Source organism: Macaca thibetana, chromosome 17 (assembly GCF_024542745.1).
Source record: "Macaca thibetana thibetana isolate TM-01 chromosome 17, ASM2454274v1, whole genome shotgun sequence".
NCBI lineage: Eukaryota > Metazoa > Chordata > Mammalia > Primates > Cercopithecidae > Macaca > Macaca thibetana.
The window spans coordinates 677,804-703,134 of NC_065594.1; the positions used below are offsets into that span (position 1 = coordinate 677,804).

The window sequence follows — 25,331 nt, forward strand, 5'->3', positions numbered from 1 at the left end:
TGCAGTATTTATTTATGGGCTTCTGGGTCGGGTGGGGACTCGGAGAACTTTCCTGTCTAGCTAGAGGATTGTAAATGCACCAATCAGTGCTCTGTGTCTAGCTAGAGGATTGTAAATGGACTAATCAACACTCTGTAAAATGGACCAATCAGCATGATGTGGGCGGGGACAGATAAAAAAATTGGTTTTATTTTTCAAACCAATACAGGTATTACTATTTTTATTTTTTTTGAATTTCAGTTAAGCCAAAAATAAATTTGATTTTGTTTGGCACGAAGACTTCACCATAAGAGAACATAAGGTTTAATTATATAAACAAAAAGTTTAAAGAGAAACACAATGATGTTAGAACTGAATCAAAACTATTCATATGAGCTGACACTTTAAAAAAAAAAAAGCCCAGCCCCGGGCTCCAAGGCTTCCAGGAGTCAGGGCACCAGCGCATTTCCTCTTTCCGACACACGAACCCAGTGCGGCGCGTGCTCCGCGGGGGATTCAGCCGCGTCCTGCCGCCGCGCAGATGAACGCCTCTGGTGCTAACGTGTCGCCGTCCCCGCGCCCAGTGCGCACCTGGCGGCGGCGCCGGGCGTCCTTCAGAGACGAGTCAGCGAAGGGGACAGTCTCTGACGGTTTCTCCAGCGCGCTTTAGCGCTACAGCCCGCGCCATCCTGACCGCGCCCCTCCTGAGACACGGTGAATGCTGCGCGTCACAAGCGCGTGGGCTTCCCGCTCCCCCCAACCCCGACGTGCCCGCGCGCTGGTCCTGCCCCTGCCCACGAGGGTCGGCGCGCGGGGCGTCTCCGGGTGTCTCCGGCCCGCGACGCGCAACGCCCTCCCCGCCCTCCCGGTCCGCGCGCGCAGCCAATGGGCGTGGGACCCGCCCACCCCGGAGCGCCGAGCTCCAAGCTCCACCCGCGCCTGGTCCCAGCGCCCGCGGCGCCGCGTCCGCGGCCCAGCCATGGCGTCCTCCGCGGCCGGCTGCGTGGTGATCGTCGGCAGGTAAAGGGCTCCAAGCCGCGCTGCTGCCCCTGGAGCCCGGGGAGACGCCGGGGACGTGGTTCCCGCGTGTGGGGCCCTCGGGGTGGGCGCCGGGTCGCTGTCCCCGCCCCCGCCTCTGGTCCTCCGACGCCCTGCGCCCTGCGGTCCCCGCGGCACTGGCGGGCTCGGGGAGCTGCGCGGCTGGCGGAGCTGGGCAGGTGGAGGCGCCCCGCGGAGTTGGGTCTGCTCACCCGGAGCCGGCGTTGCAGGAGGTTCCGAGGCTGACCGCGCAGGCCGCGGGGCCCGCGGCTCCCGGACCCTGTCGAATGTCGCCGCGCCTGCCCGCAGGTCCCCAGAGAAGTGCCAGGCACCGTGTTGAACGAAACGAATTCTGGCTCATCCTGCGACGACTGTGTTCTCATCCCCTTTACGAGTGAGAACACTGAGACTAAGCAGGGTACCTAAGTCATAGCGTTCAGTGACGGAGACGGGACTAGCCCCGCAGGGAGGGTGCCGGCGCCGTCCTATCCGCGACCACGTCGCTGGAGGCCGCGGCAGGTGTTAGGCGAACACACAGGCCGCCCTATTTCCTGGGCGAGGCGCTGTTTCCAGAGGAGAGGTGGGGGCGGTTGAGCCCGGATGGTTTGCTAAGCCTGTCCATTTACAGCCCGAATTCTGCCCAAACTGATTTCTAGTATGTGCTTCCCCCAACACCCCCACCCCCCAAGTTTACAATCCTTGCTATTTTTAGTTTTTAAAAAGGGGCATTTGTGTGCACCTTTCTTTGGCCAGCTGTTAGCAGCAATCTATAAGCATGTTAATACTTGCTATTGATAGTTAAAAGTACAGTTTTGGTGACTGCTGTTGAGGTGTTGGCCTGCCCCCGACTCCGCCCCCCATCAGTGTACAACCCGGTGTGGAGACCACTTCCAACGTCAGGGTGTTTCCTTCCCATTGAAGGAACGCATCAGATTCCTTGTTGTCAGCTTTCTTGTCTCCAGAGCAGTGGAGTTAACTGTGCCTTTGTTCTTTCTGGCCCGTGGGTGCCCGTGGTTGAATAGTGAAGGCATATTAAAAAGTGCACTTTGGGCCGCGCGCGGTGGCTCACACCTGTGATCCCAGCACGTTGGGAGGCCGAGGCGGGCGGATCATCTGAGGTCGGGAGTTCGAGACCAGCCTGACCAACATGGAGAAACCCTGTCTCTACTAAAAATACAAAATGAGCCGGGCGTGGGGGCGCATGCCTGTAATCCCGGCTACTCTGGAGGCTGAGGCAGGAGAGTCCCTTGAACTGGAGAGGCGGAGGTTGCGGTGAGCCGAGATCGTGCCACTGCACTGCAGCCTGGGCAATAAGACCCAAACTCCGTCTGAAAAAAAAAAAAAAAAAAGTGCACTTTGTACAGGTGGTGGTAGTTACCTCTGTCTTGCATTTTATTAATAGTTAATTTTTTTATCAGAGTTTATGTGTGTATATATATATACACACACACACATCTATATACACAGTTTTCTAAACGCATGGGTGCGTGCACGTGCACACACACACACACACACACACACACACAATTTTAATAGGACAGGGTCTCTGTCGTCCAGGTTGGAGTGCAGTGGCACTGTCATGGTGGATCTCAACCTTCCAGACTCAAGCCATCCTTTCACAGCAGGCATGTGTCGCTACACCTGGCTGATTTTTAAAATGTTTAGGTAGAGATGGGGTCTCACCATCTTGCCCTGGCTGGTCTTGAACTTCTGGGTTCAAGCGCTTTGACCTCCCAAAGTGTTGGGATTACAGATGTGAGCCACCTTTGCTGGCCTTGGATAGCTCCATCATGCCTTGAAGTAGTGTTATGTATGCACCTAATACACATGACGTAAAATTTTAGTTAATTGTGCAGTTATCTGGCTGTGGGTGGCTCGTCTACTGAGGAGAAGCTGCAGTTGACAGTTTACTTCTGATTCCTTGAGGGATGTTGATAAGGAATTTGAGAAAGGCTGCCAAACTTTAAGGACCACATTATTCTCTGGGGCCTCTGCTCATTTCTTTGTTTTCTGGTGTGAAAATCCTGACTTCCCCTACTCTGAGCACCTCAGCACACACCCAGCTCTGCCTCTGGGAAGTGCTGGTTTCTTCCCTTCCTCCTTACCACCCTTCTTTCTCTTCCCTCTATTTCTTTCCTGGCCCCATAGGTGATTCCAAGGAGCACCCACTTAACATATAGGGCTTGGGGAATGTAAATTAATTTGCCAAAATCTGGTTCAGTTTCATTCTTAGGTTTCAACAGATCAAAATATACATATTTTTTTTTTTTTTTTTTTTTTTTTTTTTTTTTTGAGACGGAGTCTCGCTCTGTCGCCCAGGCTGGAGTGCAGTGGCCGGATCTCAGCTCACTGCAAGCTCCGCCTCCCGGGTTTACGCCATTCTCCTGCCTCAGCCTCCCGAGTAGCTGGGACTACAGGCGCCCGCCACCTCGCGCGCCTGGCTAGTTTTTTGTATTTTTTTTAGTAGAGACGGGGTTTCACCATGTTAGCCAGGATGGTCTCGATCTCCCGACCTCGTGATCCGCCCGTCTCGGCCTCCCAAAGTGGTGGGATTACAGGCTTGAGCCACCGCGCCCGTCCAAAATATACATATTTCAATTTCAGGAGCATATTGTGTTTTTAGCTTTCCTTATCGGTTTATAGATTTCCTCTTGAAAGTACCTGCTAGGAATACAGTCCCACTTAATTCTTTCCCACTGATCTTTTCCCAAAGTTCACTCTTCCTTAGGGCCACTTAGCTGTCCTATAAACATCCAGGGCGAGTGCCTTCAGAATGGTGAGGACTTGAAAGAGGATGAGAGAAATCCTTTGGGCCTAGGGCTGCAGGAAAATCTGGTAGTGATAACTTTTAAAAATGGGAGAAGTCGGGGCATGGTGGCTCATGCCTGTAATCCCAGCACTTTGGGAGGCCTAGGAGGGCGGGTCGCCTGAGGTCAGGGGTTGGAGACCAGCCTGGCCAACATGGCGAGATCCCGTCTCTACTAAAAATACAAAAAGTAGCCAGGCATGGTGGCGCATGCCTGTAATCCCAGCTACTCAGGAGGCTGAGGCAGGAGAATCGCTTGAACTCAGGAGGCGAAGGTTGCAGTGAACCAAGATCACACCACTGTACTCCAGCCTGGGGACAGAGTGAGGCTCTGTCACAAGGAGTAGAAATGGGTACCATGAAGTTAAGTTTGCATTGGAGTAGTGTTCTAAGGCTTTCATTTTGTTAGCCTTACCTTTATAAAACACTGTGTTTCTCAATCACTAAAATGTGAGTTCTGTATTTGTATGCACACTACAAGATTCAGCTTGCAGCCCTTGAGCTTGTTTAGACACAAAATGTTCCTGGTGCGGGGCATGCCCTTTCTCCTGTCCTGCTTTTTAGGGGGCACCCTTCTTCAGGATCGAGCTCAGGGACTGTCTCCTCCAGGAAAAGGTCTGCTTCTGGGATTTTCCCCTAAGGGTAGAAACCGTATTGTTGCCATTTGTATCCACCATGCCTGGTCCCAGTAGACAGAGATTTGAGCATTGGTAACAGAGACTGCTTATTTTTTAACTGATGTGCCTTGTGAAGGGCTTGGTAGTATGTTGTTTTATATCAAGAAAAACATCCCATAAACTAGAAAAGCAAAAAAGAAGGGCATCCTATAAACTAGAGTCTCCTTCATTTTTTTTTTTTTAATTCCAAAATTTTGTTTGGGGTGATTGTAGTTTTTTTTTTTTGAGACGGATTCTTGCTCTGTCAGGCTCAGGCTGAAGTGCAACGGCACCGTCTCAGCTCACTGCCACCTCTACCTTCCGGGTTCAAGCAGTTCTCCTGCCTCGGCCTCCCAAGTAGCTGGGACTACAGGCACACACCACCATGCCTGGCTAATTTTCGTATTTTTAATAGAGACAGGGTTTCTCCATGTTAACCAGGCTGGTCTCGAACTCCTAGCCTCAAGTGATCTGCCCACCCTGGCCTCCCAAAGTGCAAGATTACAGGTGTGAACCACTACACCCGGCCTGTGCATTTTTTATAAGAAACTTTCTGAGGCATGAATTTTCTTTGAAATGCTGTTCTAGGTATTTTCCTGCTAATTTTTACACACATACACAGCAAACCCTAGGATGCCCCCCTTGCCTTTTGAGTCAGCTTAGGCACTAAAGGTGCCCTTTGCAGGAGTTACTTAATAGCTCTTTCTGGCAAAATTTCCATAGTAGACTTAGATCATGAGTGAAGGAAAAGTTTTACTTCAGTTTTTTTTTTTTTTTTTTTTTTTTTTTTGAGACGGAGTCTTGCTGTGCCCCAGGCCGGAGTGCAGTGGCGCGCGATCTCGGCTCACTGCAAGCTCCGCCCCGCCGGTTTCACGCCATTCTCCTGCCTCAGCCTCCCAAGTAGCTGGGACTACAGGCGCCCGCCACCTCACCCGGCTAATTTTCTTGTATTTTGTAGAGACGGGGTTTCACCGGGTTAGCCAGGATGGTCTCCATCTCCTGACCTCGTGATCCGCCCATCTCGGCCTCCCAAAGTGCTGGGATTACAGGCTTGAGCCACCGCGCCCGGCCTACTTCAGTTTTTAACCCAGTAAATAAATAACTATAGCTGGAAAGGTACTTTCAAATGTATCTAAAGTGAATTTATTCAAAATTAAGTGACATTAATGATAGAATGGAAGCAACTGTATCACTTTTCTCCCTTGCTGCTTTGCTGCTGTATAACAGAATACATGTTCATCTGCATTCGCCTTTTGTATTACCCATTAAGATTCATGATTTCTGAAGCTTTAAGGTTTGAAAGGAGGCCAATCAGATGTCACAAGCTCTCAGGACAGGAAGTTAATTACTCTTGGGCCTGATGTCAGGCAGTATTGGGGAACAATACTGAGGGAAACCTGAAACAGAAACCTGAGGGAAACCAAGGCAGGGGACTTGCCAGCTCTGGGGCTGTGCAGTCTGGTCCCTGTGCCTCTGCGGCTTCCTTTGCTCTGTAGATTCCCTCTCCTTGTACTTGCTCACTTTTCTCTCCTTACCTTTGACTTTATCTTGCACATCACTGCCAACCCTAAGGTTACACTCTTTCAAGTATGGTGCCTCTCACTGACTTTTTTTTTTTCTGCATTTTGGGTCCAGTTTTCAGGAGAGGAAACCCAGTGGCCTCAGCTCTGCGCATCCCAGGCTGCAGATGTCACAGGGTGCTCCTAAGCCAGTTGATTGGCTGCTTTGGGTCACGTGTCCAATCCATGTCCAATCAGCAGTGACTGCGTGTGTGGGCGTGAAGGGCGGGGGCGGGGAAGGACACAGGCTGGTCTGCAGGGGTCCGCGTTCTGCTCTGGGTCCTCTACAATGAAGGGGCCAATCTCAAGACTGAAAGGGAAGTGGGGCGCCGTCCAATCACCTGATATTTGATGCCAGAATCCCTGCCGATGGTCAGATACTTGCGGTTCCAAGGATTTGCTGCCTGATTACAGGGGCTGCCTTTCCCTGAGCCACAGCAGCTTCAGGGTAAGACCCAGGCCATGGAAGCAGGTGCATTAGCCTCATACCAAAGTGCCACGCTCCCTCCCGCCTGATTGCTTCCCCTCTCCAGGGTTCAGACCCTGCAGCCAGCAAACATACAGTTGTTCCCTGCAAACAGAAAAGCACCCTCTCTTAACCCCATTTTTCCCTCTGGTAATTGCCACATTGCTCCTCAAAACTTAATAAAGTTATCCATATTGTCTCCAGTTTCTTTCTTCCTATCCATATTCTCTTTCTTAACTTTGTATTATGGAACCATTTCAAACTGTGTTAAAGTTGAGAGAACAGTGCAATGAACCCTAAGGTACCTTCTCCCACACCCTCAACTTCAACAATTATTAACACATGCCTTATCTGGTTTCAGTTATTCTCCCTTCTCTGGATTGTTCTGAAACAAATGCCAGGCATTGAATCATTTCATCTATAAATATGTCAGCATGTATAGTATCTAAGATATGGACTGTTTTAAAAATATATAACCACAATAGCCTCATCATGTGTAAAACATTAACACAATTCCTTAATATCTTCATGTAATATCTTTAAATATCTCTTCCATATTCAAGAGTTCTCTGATTAATTTTTTAAATACTTGGTTTGATTGATTTAGGGTCTAAATAAGGCCCACATGTTATATTTAGTCAATAAGATTTCTTAGTTCTTTCAATCTATAGATTCTCTATCCCTCTCTGGTTTTGTGAAATTTTTCTTACAGTTTATCTATTGAAGAATTTGAGTCATTTGCCCTGTAAAATTTCCCATATTCTAGGTTTTGCTGAATGTATCCTTTCCCTCTCCTCCCTTCCCCTCCCCACCCCTCCCGTCCCCTTCCCTCCCCTTCCCTCCCCTTCCCTTCCCTCCCTCCCTTCCCTCCCCTTCCCTCTCCTTCCCTCCCCTTCCCTTCCCTTCCCTTCCCAAGATGGGGTCTCACTATGTTGCCCAGGCTGGTCTTAAACTCCTGGGTGCAAGCCATCCACCTGCCTCAGCCTCCTAAAGTGCTGGGATTACAGGCGTGAGCCACTGCACCCAACCCCTGTAGTGTCATTTATAATGTTCCACCGTCCGTTCATTTCCTGAAACTGGTAGTTAGGGCTAAAGGCTCATTTTCTCTTAAACCTACCCTGGGCAGTCTTTCATCAAGCCCACAAATCTGCTCTTGTCATGGTCCCCACCCCTGTTCATCTTGTGAAGCCCAATGGTCAGTCCTCAGTTCAAGTATTCATCAGCAGCGTTTGATGCAGATGGCAGCTCCCTTCACTTCCCTGACCACACCCCCCCACCCACCTCACTAGCGCTCCCTTTGTCCCCATATTCCCCATTAAAGTTGGAGTGTCCCAAGGCTGAATCCTTGGACTTCTTTATCGACATTCACTTTCTTAGAGATCTTACCCAGTCACACACTTTTAAATACTACATCTATACAGTAAATCCCAAATTAATATCCCAGCCCAGCCCTTGGCTCTGAACCTGAATACTTATAGCCAGTGATTTGCTAGACCCACCCCTTAGCATTTCTCACTGAAAACATCCCATTTTGAACGGATTTTCCCTCCTAACATCTGCTCTGTTGCTAGTCTTTCCCAGCAGAGTTAGTGACATCTCCATCCTTCCTTGTCCAAAAGAAACTTGGCACTGTCCTCCATTTTTCTTTTTCTCACACCCACATGCAACTCACGAGCAATTCTTCTTGGCTGTACTGTGAAAATATTGCATCTTCATTTCTCAGCTGACCACTTTCCAGCACCCCCTCTGCCTCCGTCCTGGTCCTGCCTCCCGTCACATTGGGCACCAGCCTCCTGACACCCAGCTGGTCTCCTAACTTCCATCTTTGCCCATCTGCAGTATATTCTTAGTAAGGCAACTAGAATGTCCCTTTAAAAACAAGTCAGATGATATATTTTGTCTACAACCTTCTATTAGCCAACTGTCTCACTCATTAAAACCCAAAATCTGTCCATTGCTTCTGAGGTGCCGTGAAATGGGCTCAGCACTCTCTCCTTCCCTTTGACCTCATTGTCCCTCCTTCCTCTCCCCCTACCGCCCCTCCAGCAGAGCACCAGCCTTGCTGATCTGGACCAGCTGGGCAAACAGACTCTGCCAGGAACACTTGTTGCAGAAATACACTCATGGCTTGGCCCCTTACTTCCTTTGCTAAAATGTCACCTTCCCAGTGAGACAGTCCCTGGTGGCACTTTTAACATTTCTCTGCCTCCCAGTCCCTACTCCCCTGCTTTCTTTCTCCCTAGTGCTTTTGCTTTAGTTTGTTGTCTGTCTACCTACTATGAGCTCCTTGGGGTCAGGAACTGGGCAGTGCCTGCACATAGTAGGTGCCCTTTACGTATTTCTTCAGTGAGTCATCATTGCCTTCCGATTAACCCCATGGCAAGAGCCAGCTGACCGTTATCTCGTATTTGTCATTTGATAACCGTGGCTTTTTCACATTTATTTAGCCTCTACAACGTGCCAGGAATATGAAAGTGAGTGCTAGTGCATAGAGTTTACCCTGTTGAACAAACAAATTCATACAGCTCACTAGCATTGCTTTTTTTTTTTTTTTTTGAAACGGAGTCTCGCTCTGTCACCCAGCCTGGAGTGCAGTGGCGCGATCTCGGCTCACTGCAAGCTCCGCCTCCTGGGTTCACGCCATTCTCCTGCCTCAGCCTCCCGAGTAACTGAGACTACAGGCACCCGCCACCATGCCCAGCTAATTTTTTGTTTTTAGTAGAGACAGGGTTTCACCGTGCTAGCCAGGGTGTTCTCGATCTCCTGACCTCGTGATCCGCCCGCCTCGGCCTCCCAGAGTGCTGGGATTACAGGCATGAGCCAGCGTGCCCGGCCACTAACATTGTTTTTTATTTTAAACTTCACTATGCAAAATTTACTTTTTTTTTTTTTTTTTTTTTTTTTTTTTAGACGGAGTCTCGCTCTGTCGCCCAGGCTGGAGTGCAGTGGCCAGATCTCAGCTCACTGCAAGCTCCGCCTCCCGGGTTCCCGCCATTCTCCTGCCTCAGCCTCCCGAGTAGCTGGGACCACAGGCGCCGCCCCCTCGCCCGGCTAATTTTTTGTGTTTTTAGTAGAGACGGGGTTTCGCCGTGTTAGCCAGGATGGTCTCGATCTCCTGACCTTGTGATCCGCCCGTCTCGGCCTCCCAAAGTGCTGGGATTACAGGCTTGAGCCACCGCGCCCGGCCACTTTTTTTTTTTTGAGACGGAGTTTTGCTCTTGTTGCCCAGGCTGGAGTGCAGTGGTGTGATCTCAGCTCACTGCAACCTCTACCTCCTAAGTTCAAGTGATTCTCCTGCCTCAGCCTCCAGAGCAGCTGGGATTACAGGTGTGCGTGCCACCACTTCTGGCTAATTTGTGTATTTTTAGTAGAGACGGAGTTTCACCGTGTTGGCCAGGCCGGTCTTGAATTCCTGACCTCAGATGATCCACCAACCTTGGTCTCCCAAAGTGCTGGGATTACAGGTGTGAGCCAAGGCACCCAGCCACAAAGATTTCAAAATCTGAAAACAATTTGCAATCTGAAATACTGGGCCCAAGCATTTTGAATGAGGCCCACTCGGCCTGTACTGCATTTGTCATCTGCTCCTGTCGCTCCATCCACCCCCAGGCTCACGTGCCCACATAAGGTGGGTGCCAGAGGTAGAATTTTTTTCAGAGTTTTGTCCCAGGGTAAAGACTGTATTGAGAAAATTGACTTTGGGTAGAGCAAGATTACCTTCTTTTTTAGACAGGGTCTTGCTCCGTCAGAGGCTGGAATACAGTGGCGTGATCGTGGCTCACTGCATACTGCATCCTTGAACTCCTGGGCTCAAGTGATCCTCCTGCCTCAGCCTCCTGAGCAGCTGGGACCACAGGCACGTGCCACTACACCCAGCTAATTTAAAATTTTTTTGTAGAGACGCAGTTTCCCTCTGTTGCCTAGGCTCTTCTTGAAGTTCGGAGTTCCAATTATCCTCCCGCCTCAGCCTCCCAAAGTCCTGGGATTACAGGCATGAGCCAAGCCTGTTCAAGATTGTCTTTTGCTCTCCAGTCCCTAGGAGAACAAAGCCAGGTGCTGAGGCTTGAAGAGGGGCCAGGGAAACTGCGATTGAAGTGTTACAAATACATGTTTTCTCCAGGCTAGTGAGAAAGTGCCCACTTGCCTTCTGGTGGGGTAGGTAAGCCTTCCCAACTCAGAGTCATCCTTTTGCAGCGTCAGTTAGTGTTCATTTTTTTAAAAAATGTTTTTTAAACTTTTAAACCACATTTACCCATAGTAAAATACACATAACCTACAATTTGCCTTTTTTTTTTTTTTTTTTTTTTTTTTTGAGATGGAGTTTCACTCTTTCACCCAGGCTGGAGTGAAGTGGTGCCATCTCTGCTCACCACAACCTCTCCCGGTGGTCAAACGATTCTCCTGCCTCGGCCTCCTGAGTAGCTGGGATTACAGGTGCCCGCCACCATACCTGGCTAATTTTTGTATTTTTAGTAGAGACGGGGTTTCACCATGTTGGCCAGGGTGGTCTCGAACTCCTGACCTCAGGTGATCCACCTGCCTCAGCCTCCAAAAGTGCTGGGATTACGGGTGTGAGCCACTGCGCCCGGCCCAATTTGCCATTTTAACAGTTCTTAGTGTACAGTTGAGTAGTGTTAAGTATGTTCCCATTGTTGTGCAACCAATCTCCAGAACTTTTTCATCTTGCAGAATTAAAACTTTGTACCCATTGAACAACAGCTGCTCATTTCCCCCAACCCCAGCCCCTGGCATCCACCCTTCTAGCTTTCTGTCTCTATGGTTGCCTCAGGTAAGTGGAATCATAGGGTATTTGTCATTTTGTGACTGGCTTATTTCATTTAGCAAAATGTCCTCAAGGTTCATCTGTGTTGTGTCATGTGTCGTTTCTTTTTAGGGCTGAGTTAGTGTTTATTCTTAAAAGCCTAAGACTCTGAATATAGATAGCTGTTCTTTGCATTCACACCTTAAGGCAACTCCCTGCATTATGCCAAATGTGACATTTGTTTCCCCCTCACCCTTCTACTCAACTAAATTTAAGTATTATTATTATTATTAATTACTATTATTCACTGGCTCCATCCACTCTTATGAAAATTTAAGTATTATTGCTTTACATTTTTATGGCAGGAGTTGGTTGTCAAAGCATGTTTACAAACATTTATTTTTAAAAACAGCAATACTGAGCTGTAATTCACCCATTTAAAGTGTACAATTCAGTGGTTTTAGTATATTCACAAGGTTGTGCATCCATCACCAAAATCAATTTTACAACATGCTCATCATCCCAAACCTTGGACTAGCTATCACTCTTCACTCCTTCCTCCCCTAGCCCTGGGCAACCACAAATCTACTTCCTGTCTCTATGGATATGTCTCTTCCGGACATTTCATAAATGGAATCATACAATACGAGAACCTTTGTGACTGGCTTCTCCCACTCAGCATAATGTTGTCAACATTCATCCGTGTGGCATGTATCAGCATTTCATTCCTTTCACGCTTACCTTGTAGGGTTGTTGTAAAGATTAACATAGGTAAGACCTGTGGTATGTTTAATGGTGCCTGGCACCTAATCCATGCTGAAATGTGGGTGGCAGTGGCAGGGGCAGTGGCAGTCATTATTGGGGAGGACAGGGCAGATGCTCGCTCTGTTCTTTTAAGTTAATTAAGTGACTTGCCTAAGACATGGCCAAATGGAAGTTCACTAACAGGTCTTGAGTCTCCACGGTACCCTGCTACCTCCTGACTGTAATATTTTGTTTCAGCGTGTGAGACGTGATAAACACCTGAGATGCTGTGGGGCTCCATGTGGGATATGAATACCAGCACCGGAGTTGAGGGCTCAGGGGGTCCTGGGTGGAAAGAGTTAACATTTAAAATAAATAATGTTATCAAAATGTGTACTTAAAACAATTCAAACATAATATTTCTACATACTTATGGGGTACCTGTGATATTTTGTTACATGCATAGAATGTGTAATGATCAAGTCAGGGTATTTAGCACACCCACCACCTTTAACATTTATCATTTCTTTGTGCTGGGAACATTTCAAATCTTCTAGCTGTTCTGAAATATACAACAGTTGTTGTTACCTTTAGTTACCCTAGGTGCTATCGAACTCTAGAACTTACTTTTTCTATTAACTGTATGTTTGCACCCATTCACCAACCTCTTCCTCCCTCTCCTACCTCCGTCCAGCCTCTGTTAACCATCACTCTATTCTCCACCTTCACCAACCTCTTCCTCCCTCTCCTACCCCCGTCCAGCCTCTGTTAACCATCACTCTATTCTCCACCTTCACCAACCTCTTCCTCCCTCTCCTACCCCGTCCAGCCTCTGTTAACCATCACTCTATTCTCCACCTTCACCAACCTCTTCCTCCCTCTCCTACCCCCGTCCAGCCTCTGTTAACCATCACTCTATTCTCCACCTTCACCAACCTCTTCCTCCCTCTCCTACCCCGTCCAGCCTCTGTTAACCATCACTCTATTCTCCACCTTCATCAGATCAACATTTTTAGCTTTCACATGAGTGAGAACATGTGATATTTGTCTTTCTGTGCCTGGTTAAAATGTGTACTTTTAAGATATTTATTAAATATTTTAAGAATAGGATACTGTGTAGTTAAAAAAAAAAACTCATCCTGGGTTAGGGATGAAAAGCCATTCAATTATTAAATTAACTCGAATCCTTTCTTTTATCTCCCTTTAGTGGAGTCATTGGGCGAAGCTGGGCCATGCTGTTTGCCAGTGGAGGCTTCCAGGTGAAACTCTATGACATTGAGCAACAGCAGATAAGGAATGCCCTGGAGAACATCAGGTGGGCCAGCTGCGCTCTCCAGGAGGAATGGAAGTGGGTCTGTTTCTCTCAGTTGGTCTCGTTCGTCATATCCTCAAGGCTGTGAGGACCTGTGACGTCACGTTTTTGTCTGATGGTTACTGCAGTACCTCTGAGTTGGTAAAGGTCAGGCCTACAGTGGCGAGAATGTGAATTCACTCTGGGGAAGGGCTCCCGTGGGGGAGGAAAGGACCCTTCTGGCTGAATGGATCTGCATCAAGCATGAGTGACTTTGCAGCTTCTCTGGCTGTTTGCCCCAGGGCTGGAGGGCTGGGGTTTCCTGCTTCCATCCAGGCAGGAGGAACTCCCTTCCAGCATGTAACAGCCATAGCTGCAGGGGCATTACAGTTTAGGAACAGAGGTCCAGCAGCTTGTTTTGACCTGTTGATAGTAATGGTAGGACCCAATGACAACATTTTAGTTAGAGGTTTGGCACTCTTGTGAGAGGACAAAACTGGAGCTACTTATGTGGTTATGATGAACCGTGACAGTGGTACTAGTTAAAGGTGTGAGAGTGGATGAACTCCCCAAATGCTGAGTGCTGAGAATGCAGAGGGCTGTTTTAGCGATGGTAGTCACAGGAACCAAAGAGAGGCTGCGAGTGAGGGAGGTCAAGGACGGGGGGGAGACGCCATCGCAGCGGGCCCAGAAGCACAGGCACTGGCATGAGGCATCCGCACTGCACGGCATGTCCCCGTGCGGTGCCGTCCCGGAACCAGGTTCTGACCATCCCTGACATGCATTAGCTGGTTATTATCCTCATTTGGAGGATATCCATGAATATATAACTTGCATTTGCATTTTTGTGCAATAAAAATAAGCTTACTTTATTGTCTACATTTTGAAAAGACTAATACGTAGGGTATGATGTTAAACTATAGGCATTAAGAAATTATGTACCCTAATCCAGTGTTGTTTTAGAACCTGAACACAGAGAAGTTAAGTTACTTCTTCCATATTGTTACAAATAGTCAATGCCAGGGTAAAATGTCAATCTAAAAATCAAAAACCTTGGCCAGGCCTGGTAGCTCACACCTGTAATCCCAGCACTTTGGGAGGCTGAGGTGGGAGGATCACTTGAGGCCAGGAGTTCAAGACCAGGGTGGGCAACATAGTGAGACCCTGTCTCTACAGAAAAGAAGAAAAAAATAGCCAGTGTGTTGGCACCCATCTAGCTAGTAGTTCTAGCTACTCAGGAGGCTGAGGCAGAAGGATTGCTTGAGCCCAGTAGTTCCAGGCTACAGTGAGCTATGATTGCACCACTGTACTCCAGACTGGGCAGCAGAGTGAGACTTTGCCTCAACATAAATAAAATAATAAAGTACAAAACCAACCAGACAAAAATCAAAAGTAAAATGATCCCCCAAAAAACCACTCATATAGACTATACTGTTTTGGAAGGAAGGGGACTTGGTGTTTCAGTACCAACTACCTAACAGCCATGTTCTGTTCACTAGGGATACATAGTGGATAATGTAGACTGTCTTTCTTGCCACGGAGCTTATCTAGTAATCTTAACTGTATTAAATTCTCGTAATCAACCCTTTTGCCTGAGCTCAGGAGTTAGAGACCACCCTGAGCAACATGGTGAAACTCTATCTGTACTAAAATCAACAAAATTATCTGGGCATGGTGGCAGGCGCCTGTCATTCCACCTACTCGAGAGGCCAAGGCATGAGAATCACTTGAGCCTGGGAGACGGAGATTGCAGTGAGCTGAGATCGTGCCATTGCACTCCAGCCTGGGCAACAGAGTGAGACTCTGTCTCAAAAAAAAAAAAAAAAAAAAAAAGATTCACTTGGTGTTTACCCTCTATGGATTTGGAGAAATGTATACTGACATGTATCTACCCTTGTAGTATTACACAGAATAATTCCACTGCTCTCAAATTCTTCCTTTACATCCCTCCCTTCCCCACTAACCTCTGGCAACCACTGATCCTTTTTACTGTCTCACAGTTTTACCTTTTCCAGAATGTTATATAATTGAAATCATACAGTATGTAGGCTTTGCAGATTGGCTTCTTTCACTTAGTAACATGCATTTAAGTTTCCTCCATGTCTTTTCATGGCTTGAGCTTGAATGATATTGCATTGCCTGGACGTACCACAATTTGTTTATCCATTCGCCCACTGAAGAATATCTTGGGTGCTTCCAGGTTTTGGCAATTATGAATAAAGTTGCTGTATATTCCATGTGCAGGTTTTTGTGTGGACATAAGTTTCCAACTCCTCTGTGGGAGTACCAAACAGCACCATTGGTAGATTGGGGGGTTCTAAGAGGATGGTTAGCTTTATAAGAAATTGCAAAACTGTCTTCCAAAGTGGCTGTCCTATTTTGTGTTCCCACCAACCATGAAGGACAGATCCCATTGCTCTATATCCTTACCAGCATGTGGTGGTGTCAGTGTTCTGGGTTTTAGCCATTCTAATAGGCATATAATGGTATCTCCTTGTTTTTTTCTTTGTTTTGTTTTGTTTTGTTTTTTGAGACAGTCTCCCTCTGTAGCCCAGGCTGGAGTGCAATGGCACGATCTCGACTCACTGCAACCTCCGCCCCCCAGGTTCAAGCGATTCTCCTGCCTCAGCCTCCGGAGTAGCTGGGATTACAGGTGACCGCCACCATGCCCAGCTAATTTTTTTTTTTATTTTTAGTAGAGATGGGGTTTCATCACATTGGCCAGGCTGGTCTCTAACTCCTGACCCCAGGTGATCCACCCACCTCGGCCTCCCAAAGTGCTGGGATTACAGGTGTGAGCCACCGCGCCCGGCCTAATGGTATCTCCTTGTTTTGACTTGCATTTCTCTGATGACATGTGATGTGCAGCGTCTTTTTATATGTTTATTTGCCATCTGCGTATCTTCTTTGAGTACTTTTTAATTTAAAAACATTTTTGGTTAAAGGGGAAACCTTAGAAATTTTTCTTTCTGCATTTGCTGCAACTCTCTGCATAAAATCGAGTTTTAGGAAGGATCCTGGGATTTTGAAAAGAGAGGCCCTTCAGGGATTCTGGTCCCTCATAGTGCTGGAAGTAGAAGTCTTCAGGTCATCTTTAAATAAATTTTAAGCCTCAGTAAAAATAGCTCAAACTCATGTAGTCAGGAGAAAAAAAAAAACCCTTGACAGAGCACTAATTCTAAAAAAACAAAAACTGTGAGGCAAAAGGATGTTCTCAGATTGAATCAATTTTTTTTGTTGTTGTTTTCTGAGATGGAGTTTTGCTCTTGTTGCCCAGGCTGGAGTGCAATGGCGCGATCTCAGCTCGCTGCAACCTCTGCCTCCTGGGTTCAAGCAGCTCTCCTGCCTCGGCCTCCAAGTAGCTGAGATTACTGGCGCCAGCCACCATGCCTGGTTAATTTTCTTGTTTTTAGTAGAGGCGGGGTTCCACCATGTTAGTCAGGCTGGTCTTGAACTCCCAACCTCGGGTGATCCGCTCACCTCGGCCTCCCAAAGTGCTGGGATTACAGGTGTGAGCCACTGAGCCTGGCCCAAAATGTTTTTAAAAGGCAAACACAAACAGCTTAATATTTGGTTTTATGGAGGTGATTTAGGGAGCAATAGAAAGTAATTTATTGATAATAAAAAAGCCATTAATTTTATAATTGTAAAGAACGTTAAGGAATTTGTGGTCTTCCTGAGTAAATTACATCTACTTAATTAAATTCATCTTTTATTCCCACATTTATGTATGAAAGAGCATAGCAAGCTCCACTTTGGAATGGTGGCTGCTAAAAAATGCTTCTCCTTCTGTCCTGGGGGGCTATCCTGGCTTTTCAGGAGGCCTGGACTTTTATTTTATTTTTTATTTGTTTTGAGGCAGTGTCTGGCTCCGTCGCCCAGGCTGGAGTGGGGTGGTGTGATCTTGGCTCACTGCAGCTTCCATTTCCTGGGTTCAGTCGATCCTCCCACCTCAGGCTCCTAAGTAGCTGGGATTACCGGCGTGTACTACCACACCCAGCTAATTTTTGTATTTTTTTGTAGTGATGGGATTTCACCAAATTGACCAGGCTGGTCTCGAAGTGATCAGCCCACCTCAGCCTCCCAAAGTGCTGGGATTACAGTTGTGAACCACTGTGCCTGGCCAGGCATGGACTTGTTTTTTTTCTTTCTTTTTTTTTTTTTGAGACAGAGTCTCGCTGTGTTGCCCAGGCTGGAGTGAGTGGCGCAATCTTGGCTCACTGCAAGCTCCACCTCCCGGGTTTATACCATTCTCCTGCCTCAGCCTCCCGAGTACCTGGGACTACAGGTGCCCGCCACCACGCCCAGCTAATGTTTTGTATTTTTAGTAGAGACGGGGTTTCACCATGTTAGCCAGGATGGTTTCGATTTCCTGACCTCGTGATCTGCCCGCCTTGGCCTCCCAAAGTGCTGGGATTACAGGCGTGAGCCACTGCGCCGGCATGGACTTTTAATCAGTTTTCTGGTGACAGTATATGCACCAGGTGGGTTTGGAGCTGAGAGACATTAGCTCCATAGCTGGCCCAGTGCTGGAGGAGGAGAGGACCTCCATGGGAAGAGGAGACCCCTGAATCTCCGATTAGGTCATGTTTTAAGCCAGTCCCAAGTGGACTCCAGACAAGGAGTTGACAAACTGTTTCTGTAAAGACCAGATAATAAATATTGTAGGCTTTGCGGGTCATGTGGTCTCTGTTTCAACCTTTCATTGTAAAGTAAAGGCAGCCATAGACAATCAGTAAACAAGTGGAGGTGGGTATATTCCAATAAAACTTTATTTTATGGATTAACACTGAACTTTGTTCATATAATTTTCCAGAGTCACAAAATATTATTTTAAAATTTTTCCAATTGTTTAAAAATGTAAAAACCATCCTGTAGTAGTCTGTTTTCACGCTGCTAATAAAGACATACCTGAGACTGAACAATTTACAAAAGAAAGAGGTTTAATGGATTCATAGTTCCACGTGGCTGGGGGGGCCTCACAATCATGGTGGAAGGTGAATGGCATGTCTCACACAGTGGCAGAAAAGAGAACTTGTGCAGGGAAACGCCCCTTTATAGAACCATCAGATCTCGTGAGACTACTTATGAGAATAGCATGGGAAAGACCTGCCCCTGTGATTCAGTCGTCTCCCACCGGGTCCCTCCCGCAACACATGGGAATTATGGGAGCTACAATTCAAGATGAGATTTGGGTGGGGACACAGCCACACCGTACCACATCCTTATCTCCCAGGCCATGTAAAGATAGGAGATGGGCCAGGTTTGGCCTGTGGGCTGTGGTTTGCCCACTCCTGCCATAGACTTTTCAATTCTGTTACCATTTCATCGTTGATCCTGTAAAGCCAATTCTAACCCACTTGGAATGAAGAGAAAATCCCACGGTTCCTAATTGAAAGTCCTTTGTTCTATTTCTTGGGTATTTGTGTTTTAGGCCTTATTTTTAGATGCATCTAAAAATAAGATGCATTGGTGGTCTTCCTAAGTAAATTACATCGACTTAATTAAATTCATCTTTGTTCTATTTCTTGGGGTATTTGTGTCTTAGGCCTTATTTTTAGATGCATCGTTAAAGATTTTTAAAGTCCTTTCAAGCATCAGGACTGATGATGCTGAGTGATGGAGGGTTGTGGGGAAGGATTTTTTTTTAAACCTGGTTAAAGGCTTTCCTGTTATCCTACTCTGCTTAATTAAGAGCTGTATTTCTTAATATCATTGGTGCCTGATTAGATTTAACTTTTAGATACTAGTCCGTAAGATTTTTGAACCAGAAAAAGCTAAATAACTTACAACTATTAGCAGTAGTGTTCTAGAAGAAGCAAATGTACTGAATTCTTATGTGCCTGGGATTTTAAAGGAGTACATACAACTCTTTCCTCAGTAACAGGTACTTTATTTTTATAACACACACATTTAAGCTGAGTTAAATATGCAGAACTGGTTGTACTTCTTTGGCAGGAAATGGGAAGCTTAGGATATCTTGTGACCAACTACTTCTTCCTTCTCAAATAACTGGCAAATAACTTCAGGAAAATCCAGTTATGTCATGTCACATTGCACCCCTAGGAAGTACTGGATTCTTAGTCTTAAGTGACTTTTTTTTTTTCTTTTTTTTTTGAGACAGAGTCTGGCTCTGTTGCCCAGGCTGGAGTGCAGTGGCTAGATCTCAGCTCACTGCAAGCTCCACCTCCCAGGTTTTACGCCATTCTCCTGCTTCAGCCTCCCGAGTAGCTGGGACTACAGGCGCCGGCCACATCACCCAGCTAGTTTTTTGTATTTTTTAGTAGAGACGGGGGTCTTGAGTGACTTTTAAATAAAGCTACCTTTTTCTCTTTCTTAAATCACAAGATCTTCAAATGTACCATTCCTGCACAGAGTCCAAGGTGAAAGGACTGAGACCAAACTTTGTTTTTGTAAGTATTTTGGTCAGTGCAATGAGTTCTGGGACCAGGAGGTTAATGATTGTGAACTCTTGTCGACAGCAACACCGTGTGTGACCTGTGGTGCTTAGATGTTCAGAAACCCCAAGGTTAAAATGTCCCTGGCCACATTATCAGGCAAAAGGAATGTAAGGAAAACCAACTTAATCCTTTTGTCAAGAAGTATAAATGATGTATCTTGTCGATTGGGTTGCATCGACTGTTGGGTCCAAATAGCTTGTGTCCACAGACATCTTCCCTGACACCCTGTTTTGTGGTCTTTGTCTACCACTGTAGGCCGTGGGCTCCCTCAGGACAGACCATACATCACACCCCCAGTGTCCCTCACTATTCAGTGTCGTGTGGTCTCTCTACTAGCCATTATGGATGCAGAAATAAGCAACACGCACGTTTCCTGTCCCCAGAGCCTGAACCTATTAACTCAGTAATCGTTTTATCTGAGTCACAGGAACCTTTTCTAGAGTCTCCAGAGGCAATGTTTGCAATCATATTCCTCACATACTTTTTTCTCGCTATCTGTTCCACCTTGCAGTTTGGCCCACTTCCCATATTCTGATTCTTTTCTTTTTTATTTTTTTTTGGTGAGATGGAGTCTCCTCTGTCACCCAGGCTGGAGTGCAGTGGCATGATCTTGGTTTACTCCAACCTCTGCCTCCAACCTTCAAGCGATTCTCCTCCTTCAGCCTCCCGAGTAGCTGGGACTACAGACATGTGCCACCATGTCTGACTGATTTTTGTGTTTTTTATTAGAGATGGGGTTTTGCCATGTTGGCCAGGCTGGTCTTGAACTCATGACCTCAGGTGATCCACCTGCCTTGGCCTCCCAAAGTGCTGGGATTACAGGCATGAGCCACCATGCCTGGCCATATTCTGATTCTTTTTTAACATTTCATATTAGAAAATGTCATGTGGTTGAAATTTCACTACATCTGCATGAATATTCTGTGTGTGTTAGACCTATTAAACACTAATGGTATTAAATAGTAGAAATGGTACATATGGATTTTGAACCTGTAAAAATGAACTTAAACTGGGGGAAGTTGATTTAAAAAATATTAAAACATTAGAAGATTAAAGAAATTATCACAACTCATACCATGCCAAGGGATCTTAGTGAAATTGAAAAACAAAAAAGCTGTCATCTAAGACTAATCTTTTTCTGACAGGGTGGCCCAATAAGAAACTTAAAACTTGGCATGTTTACATTTAATAATAGAAAGGTAGCTTGACCTTGGAGAACCTTGTTGGCAGACGCTTTACTGCTTTGTCTTTGTTCACCATTGTATGCCCGGTGCTTGGCATGCATTAGGTCTCAAGTAAGAAGTTTAGAGGATAAAGCTGTGTTTTAAGGAGAAAAGCAAATTGGTCCAGGCACAGTGGCTCATGCCTGTAATCCCAGCACTTTGGGAGGCCGAGGCAGGTGTATCACCTGAGGTCAGGAGTTCGAGACCAGCCTGGCCAACATGGTAAAACCCCATCTCTACTAAAGATACAAAAAAATCAGCTGGGCGTGGTAGCGTGTACCTGTAATCCCAGCTACTCAGGAGGCTGAGGCAGGAGAATCGCTTGAACCCAGGAGGCGGAGGTTGCAGTGAGCCAAGATTGCACCACTGCACTCCAGCCTGGGCGACAGAGGGAGACTCTGTCTTAAAAAAAAGGAAAGAAAGAAAGAAAAGAAAAGAAAAGGAAATCAAGTAAACAAAGTTGAAACACGGACCTACAGATCAGGAGTGTTTTGGTTTACGATTTGGAGCTCGATTCATTTCCATGTAGCAGGTGGGCCATCCTAGTCCTCAAGGGACCAGGCTGCCCTGACATGGGCCGTGTTGACATCTTGGTGACCACCCCAGCTCCAGGGGCCATACACACTGCCTTGTCTGGCCTGAGTCCCTATCTGAAATCGCCATCTTTAGGGGCCTGTGCCCTTCTATCTTGGTTTCTCCACCATCTGTCATGGTCATTCTGGCACTCAGATCCACCTGAAAGTGAATCATCTTTCCGAATGGACTAGGAGTTAATAAACCACCAGCAGTGATCTCTGAAACTAGGTCGCTGCCCTGTACTCTGTCTCCTAAGTGACTGATCTTCTTGTTCTTGGACACAGGCATTTCCAGTAACTGTGGGTCTCTGACCTGTTTTTAACTTGCTACCCAGGTCTCTGCCCTGGCCTAATCTTGAACTCTGTTTTGATCTGGATTCTGCTAGATTGGTCTGTTCTCCTGATTTAAAACTCACTTTTAGTTTTCCCACATACTGTTGGCCAGAATAACTGAGTGTGGTCACAAATTGTTCCCATCTCTGTCTACACTCCCCTGTGCATTGTGACTTTGCTACTCTCACCCCGACTCTGGGCTTAGCCACGGACTTGCATCAGCCAGTGTGTTATTAGCAAGTGCGGCATGCACAGCAAAAGGCCTGGAAAGTGCACGTGCATTGATTCCTTCGCTTCCTGCTGGGGACCCTTCCTCCCTTCTCATCTGGTCAGCTCAGCCTAGTCAGCTGGAGGTGTGTGGCCCAGCTATCAGCCAGTACCATCCAGCACAGCACCGACTGCTAGACAGATGAGGGAAGCCATCTGAGACCAGCAGCCCCCAGACAACCCACTGCTCATTGCAGCCGCGTGGATGAACCCAGCTGAGCCAGCCAAAATTATTAAAGCCCATGTCTGTTGCCAAAAGTTCATGGCAGTGGCTGCGGGTTCAGCCGGGTTGTTCAACCTGACTTCCCTGTCAGTTCACAGATCCTGCTGTCACTTAGCTGTCATTAGGAAAGATCAAATAATTACTTCATTTGCTTTATTTATTTTTCTTCCCAAACAAAAATAGCTTTGTTTTATCTGATTTGTAAAAGTCATATAGATGCCAATTATATATCCAAAGTATTGAGGAGAAGTCAAAATATTAATACTTTATTTTTTTGAGACGGAGTCTCGCTCTGTCACCCAGGCTGGAGTGCAGTGGCACGATCTCGGCTCACTGCAAGCTCCGCCTCCCGGGTTCCCGCCATTCTCCTGCCTCAGCCTCCCGAGCAGCTGTGACTACAGGCGCCTGCCACCACTTCCCAGCTAATTTTTTGTATTTTTTAGTGGAGACAGAGTTTCACCATGTTAGCCAGGATGGTCTCGATCTGCTGACCTTGTGATCCGTCCTCCTTGGCCTCCCAAAGTGCTGGGATTACAGGCGTGAGCAGCCGCGCCCGGCCAGTATTAATACTGGGACTCTGGGCGGCCGGATTCCGAGTGATCGTGCTGCGCATCCGAGGCTTAGCGCTTCCGGCTGGCCCTGCGTGCTGTGCATCCAGACCGATGCGCCTTAGCAGTCACGGCCGGGCTGTGAAGGTGTCGGTCCTGCCCAGGATGGACTCAAGAATTGTGTGACTCCCGCCTTGACTAGCTGTTGTCTCTCTGTGAGGTTTGCAACAAGGATGAACAAGAAAGCAAAGTTCCCCATTTTTCAGCTGGGCCTGATACTCCAGTGTAAACTGTGGCGACACTTGAGCAGGCCCTTCCCTCCCCCGTCTGTCTCCCTCTACCCAGATCCCAGTGTTTCCACTGGCCTGGAGGGAGGAGACCTTTGTTTTTTTTTTGAGGCGGAGTCTCGCTCTGTGGCCCAGGCTGGAGTGAGCGGCGCCATCTTGGCTCCGTGCAAGCTCCGCCCCCCCGGGTTCCCGCCATTCTCCTGCCTCAGCCTCACGAGGAGCTGGGACTACAGGCGCCGCCACCTCGCCCGGGTAATTTTTTGTATTTTTAGTAGAGACGGGGTTTCACCGTGTTAGCCAGGATGGTCTCGATCTCCTGACCTCGTGATCCGCCCGCCTCGGCCTCCCAAAGTGCTGGGATAACAGGCGGGAGCCACCGCGCCCGGCTGGAGGGAGGAGACCTTCTGAGTGAGGAGGGGAAAGCGGGAGGGCAGAGACCCTGATGGCCATGATGGCGTGGGTCCAGGCAGGCCGACCCACAGCCCTCCTGTGCAACAGACAGAGGCAGTTTTCTTTCTACAGTGCATTTAAGTTCACATGCCTCACTACAAGGTTTGCAGATCCGGAGGTCTAAGGGGGCTGGGTGGCTAGTGGGTGTGAATAATGGGGTAGGGTGGAGACCTGGGCAAACTGGAGATAGTCTTTGGAGATAGGCATGCCAGATTTTTAAAACATTGTGCTGTCAAACAGAAGTCTGGAGCTACTCTCCTTAATGAAAAGTTGGGTGTTCTGCCCTCTCCCCAACTTCAGAAACACCTACCGTGATTGTTAGTGTCCACACACTATCACCATGCCACATGGACTCTGTGGTTGGGCTGTCTTCTGACTCTTTTGCATTGCAGTAACTTAATTGAAGGTTTTTGTGCAACCTCAACTTAACCTGCCCATATGGAGTTAGAGTGATCCCTGGGGCTGGGCTCAGGGGTGGAGTCTGGCTCAGCCTTCTGTGTGTGCAAAATCAGGGCCTGGAAACAACAGCAATGTCAGTGTCAAAGCAGATAGCACAACACAGCCATCCCATGAGGATGCAATCCCTGGCGTTTTTATTTCCTCACTGCTTTCTGCTCTCTGCCTCCAGTGTTCTAGGATTTCTGTTGGCTGGAGATGAGGTAGACTCACCTCCTTAAGCTAATCTTGCTTGATCTTCCATGTCTGCCCCCTTCTTCCCTATCTTTAAATTCCTCAGGTCTTCAGACCTTCAGGAATAGGTGGGAGCCGAAGACCCTGCCAGAAATCCCCTTGGGAGTTCACGACAGGCTGGCACTGAGATTTCTGAAAGAAATGTTAGCCATGCCCTTTATTCCTCAGGAGGCTGCATTATACATGGAGTCATACTGTAGACAGAAAGCAAGCAGCACAGTGTGAAAATAAGTGAGCAGTGCAGAGGTGCCTGGTGTGGCTTAGCGGCCCAGACTGAGCTTTGCAGTCAGATCTGGCTCAACCTTCATAGCTGGGTAAGTCACCAAATCTGTTTCCTCATCTGAGATGTGAAGACATAATAATACCTTCCTCATAATGTGGTTTTGTTACCAAAACACCTAGAGTTGGGTCTAGATCCTGCTGCTCACCGCAGTGAAAGCCAATGACAGATGATGAGTACTGCTGAGGAAGAAGGCTTTCATCTGGTGCTGCAGCAGAGGAGATGGGAGTTCAGTCTCAAATCCATCTCCCTGACCACCTAAAATCAGGGGTTTATATAGCAGGAAAGAAATGTAGCAATGTGTAGGAAAACAGGAACTAGGGAGGGGCAAGGAAGCAATCATGGTGAATGAGGGGCCTGGACTCTCATTGCCTGGATGTGATGACCTGGTAAGTTTCAGTTCTTCAATACTCCTTTTTTTTTTTTTTGAGAGGCCTGAAGGTCATTTCCTGAGGAAGGAATTCAGATAAAACAAATATAAGTTTCAAGCTTTAAGGCAAGAAGGATCAATTTCTGTCTTTACTGAAAAAATTGAGTGGGTTTCAGTCCCCCTTTCTGTTTATAGATTCCTCAACCATGGGGCATCTGGTCATCCATCTTTCTGGCTGCTTCCTGCTGAGGAGAGGCATTGTGGGCAACTCCATACCATGGGTGACCTCATGGCCATCCAGGAATCAAAGGTTAATCTAATAT

The 25,331-nt window shown here is 47.3% G+C and overlaps 2 protein-coding genes across 5 annotated transcripts in view; one reads left to right on the forward strand and one right to left on the reverse strand.

Moving 5' to 3' along the window:
• Positions 1-5,292, reverse strand: part of SAP18 (Sin3A associated protein 18) — a 556,924-nt gene extending 551,632 nt beyond the window's left edge. Inside the window, exon 1 of the mRNA XM_050766787.1 lies at positions 5,289-5,292. The gene's annotated coding sequence lies outside the window, so the exon portion shown is untranslated. The remainder of the gene's footprint in view (positions 1-5,288) is intronic.
• The window catches only part of CRYL1 (crystallin lambda 1), a 140,834-nt gene that overhangs the window by 27,380 nt on the left and 88,123 nt on the right, over positions 1-25,331 (forward strand). For 2 of the 4 annotated variants that reach the window (XM_050766747.1, XM_050766750.1), the window contains exons 1-2: positions 888-999; positions 13,218-13,325. In XM_050766747.1, coding sequence (XP_050622704.1) covers positions 959-999; positions 13,218-13,325 — 149 coding nt within the window. In that variant the 5' untranslated portion in view covers positions 888-958. Of the gene's footprint in view, positions 1-887; positions 1,000-13,217; positions 13,326-25,331 lie in introns of those variants that run through there. The other 2 variants (XM_050766748.1, XM_050766749.1) reach the window with 2 other exon arrangements.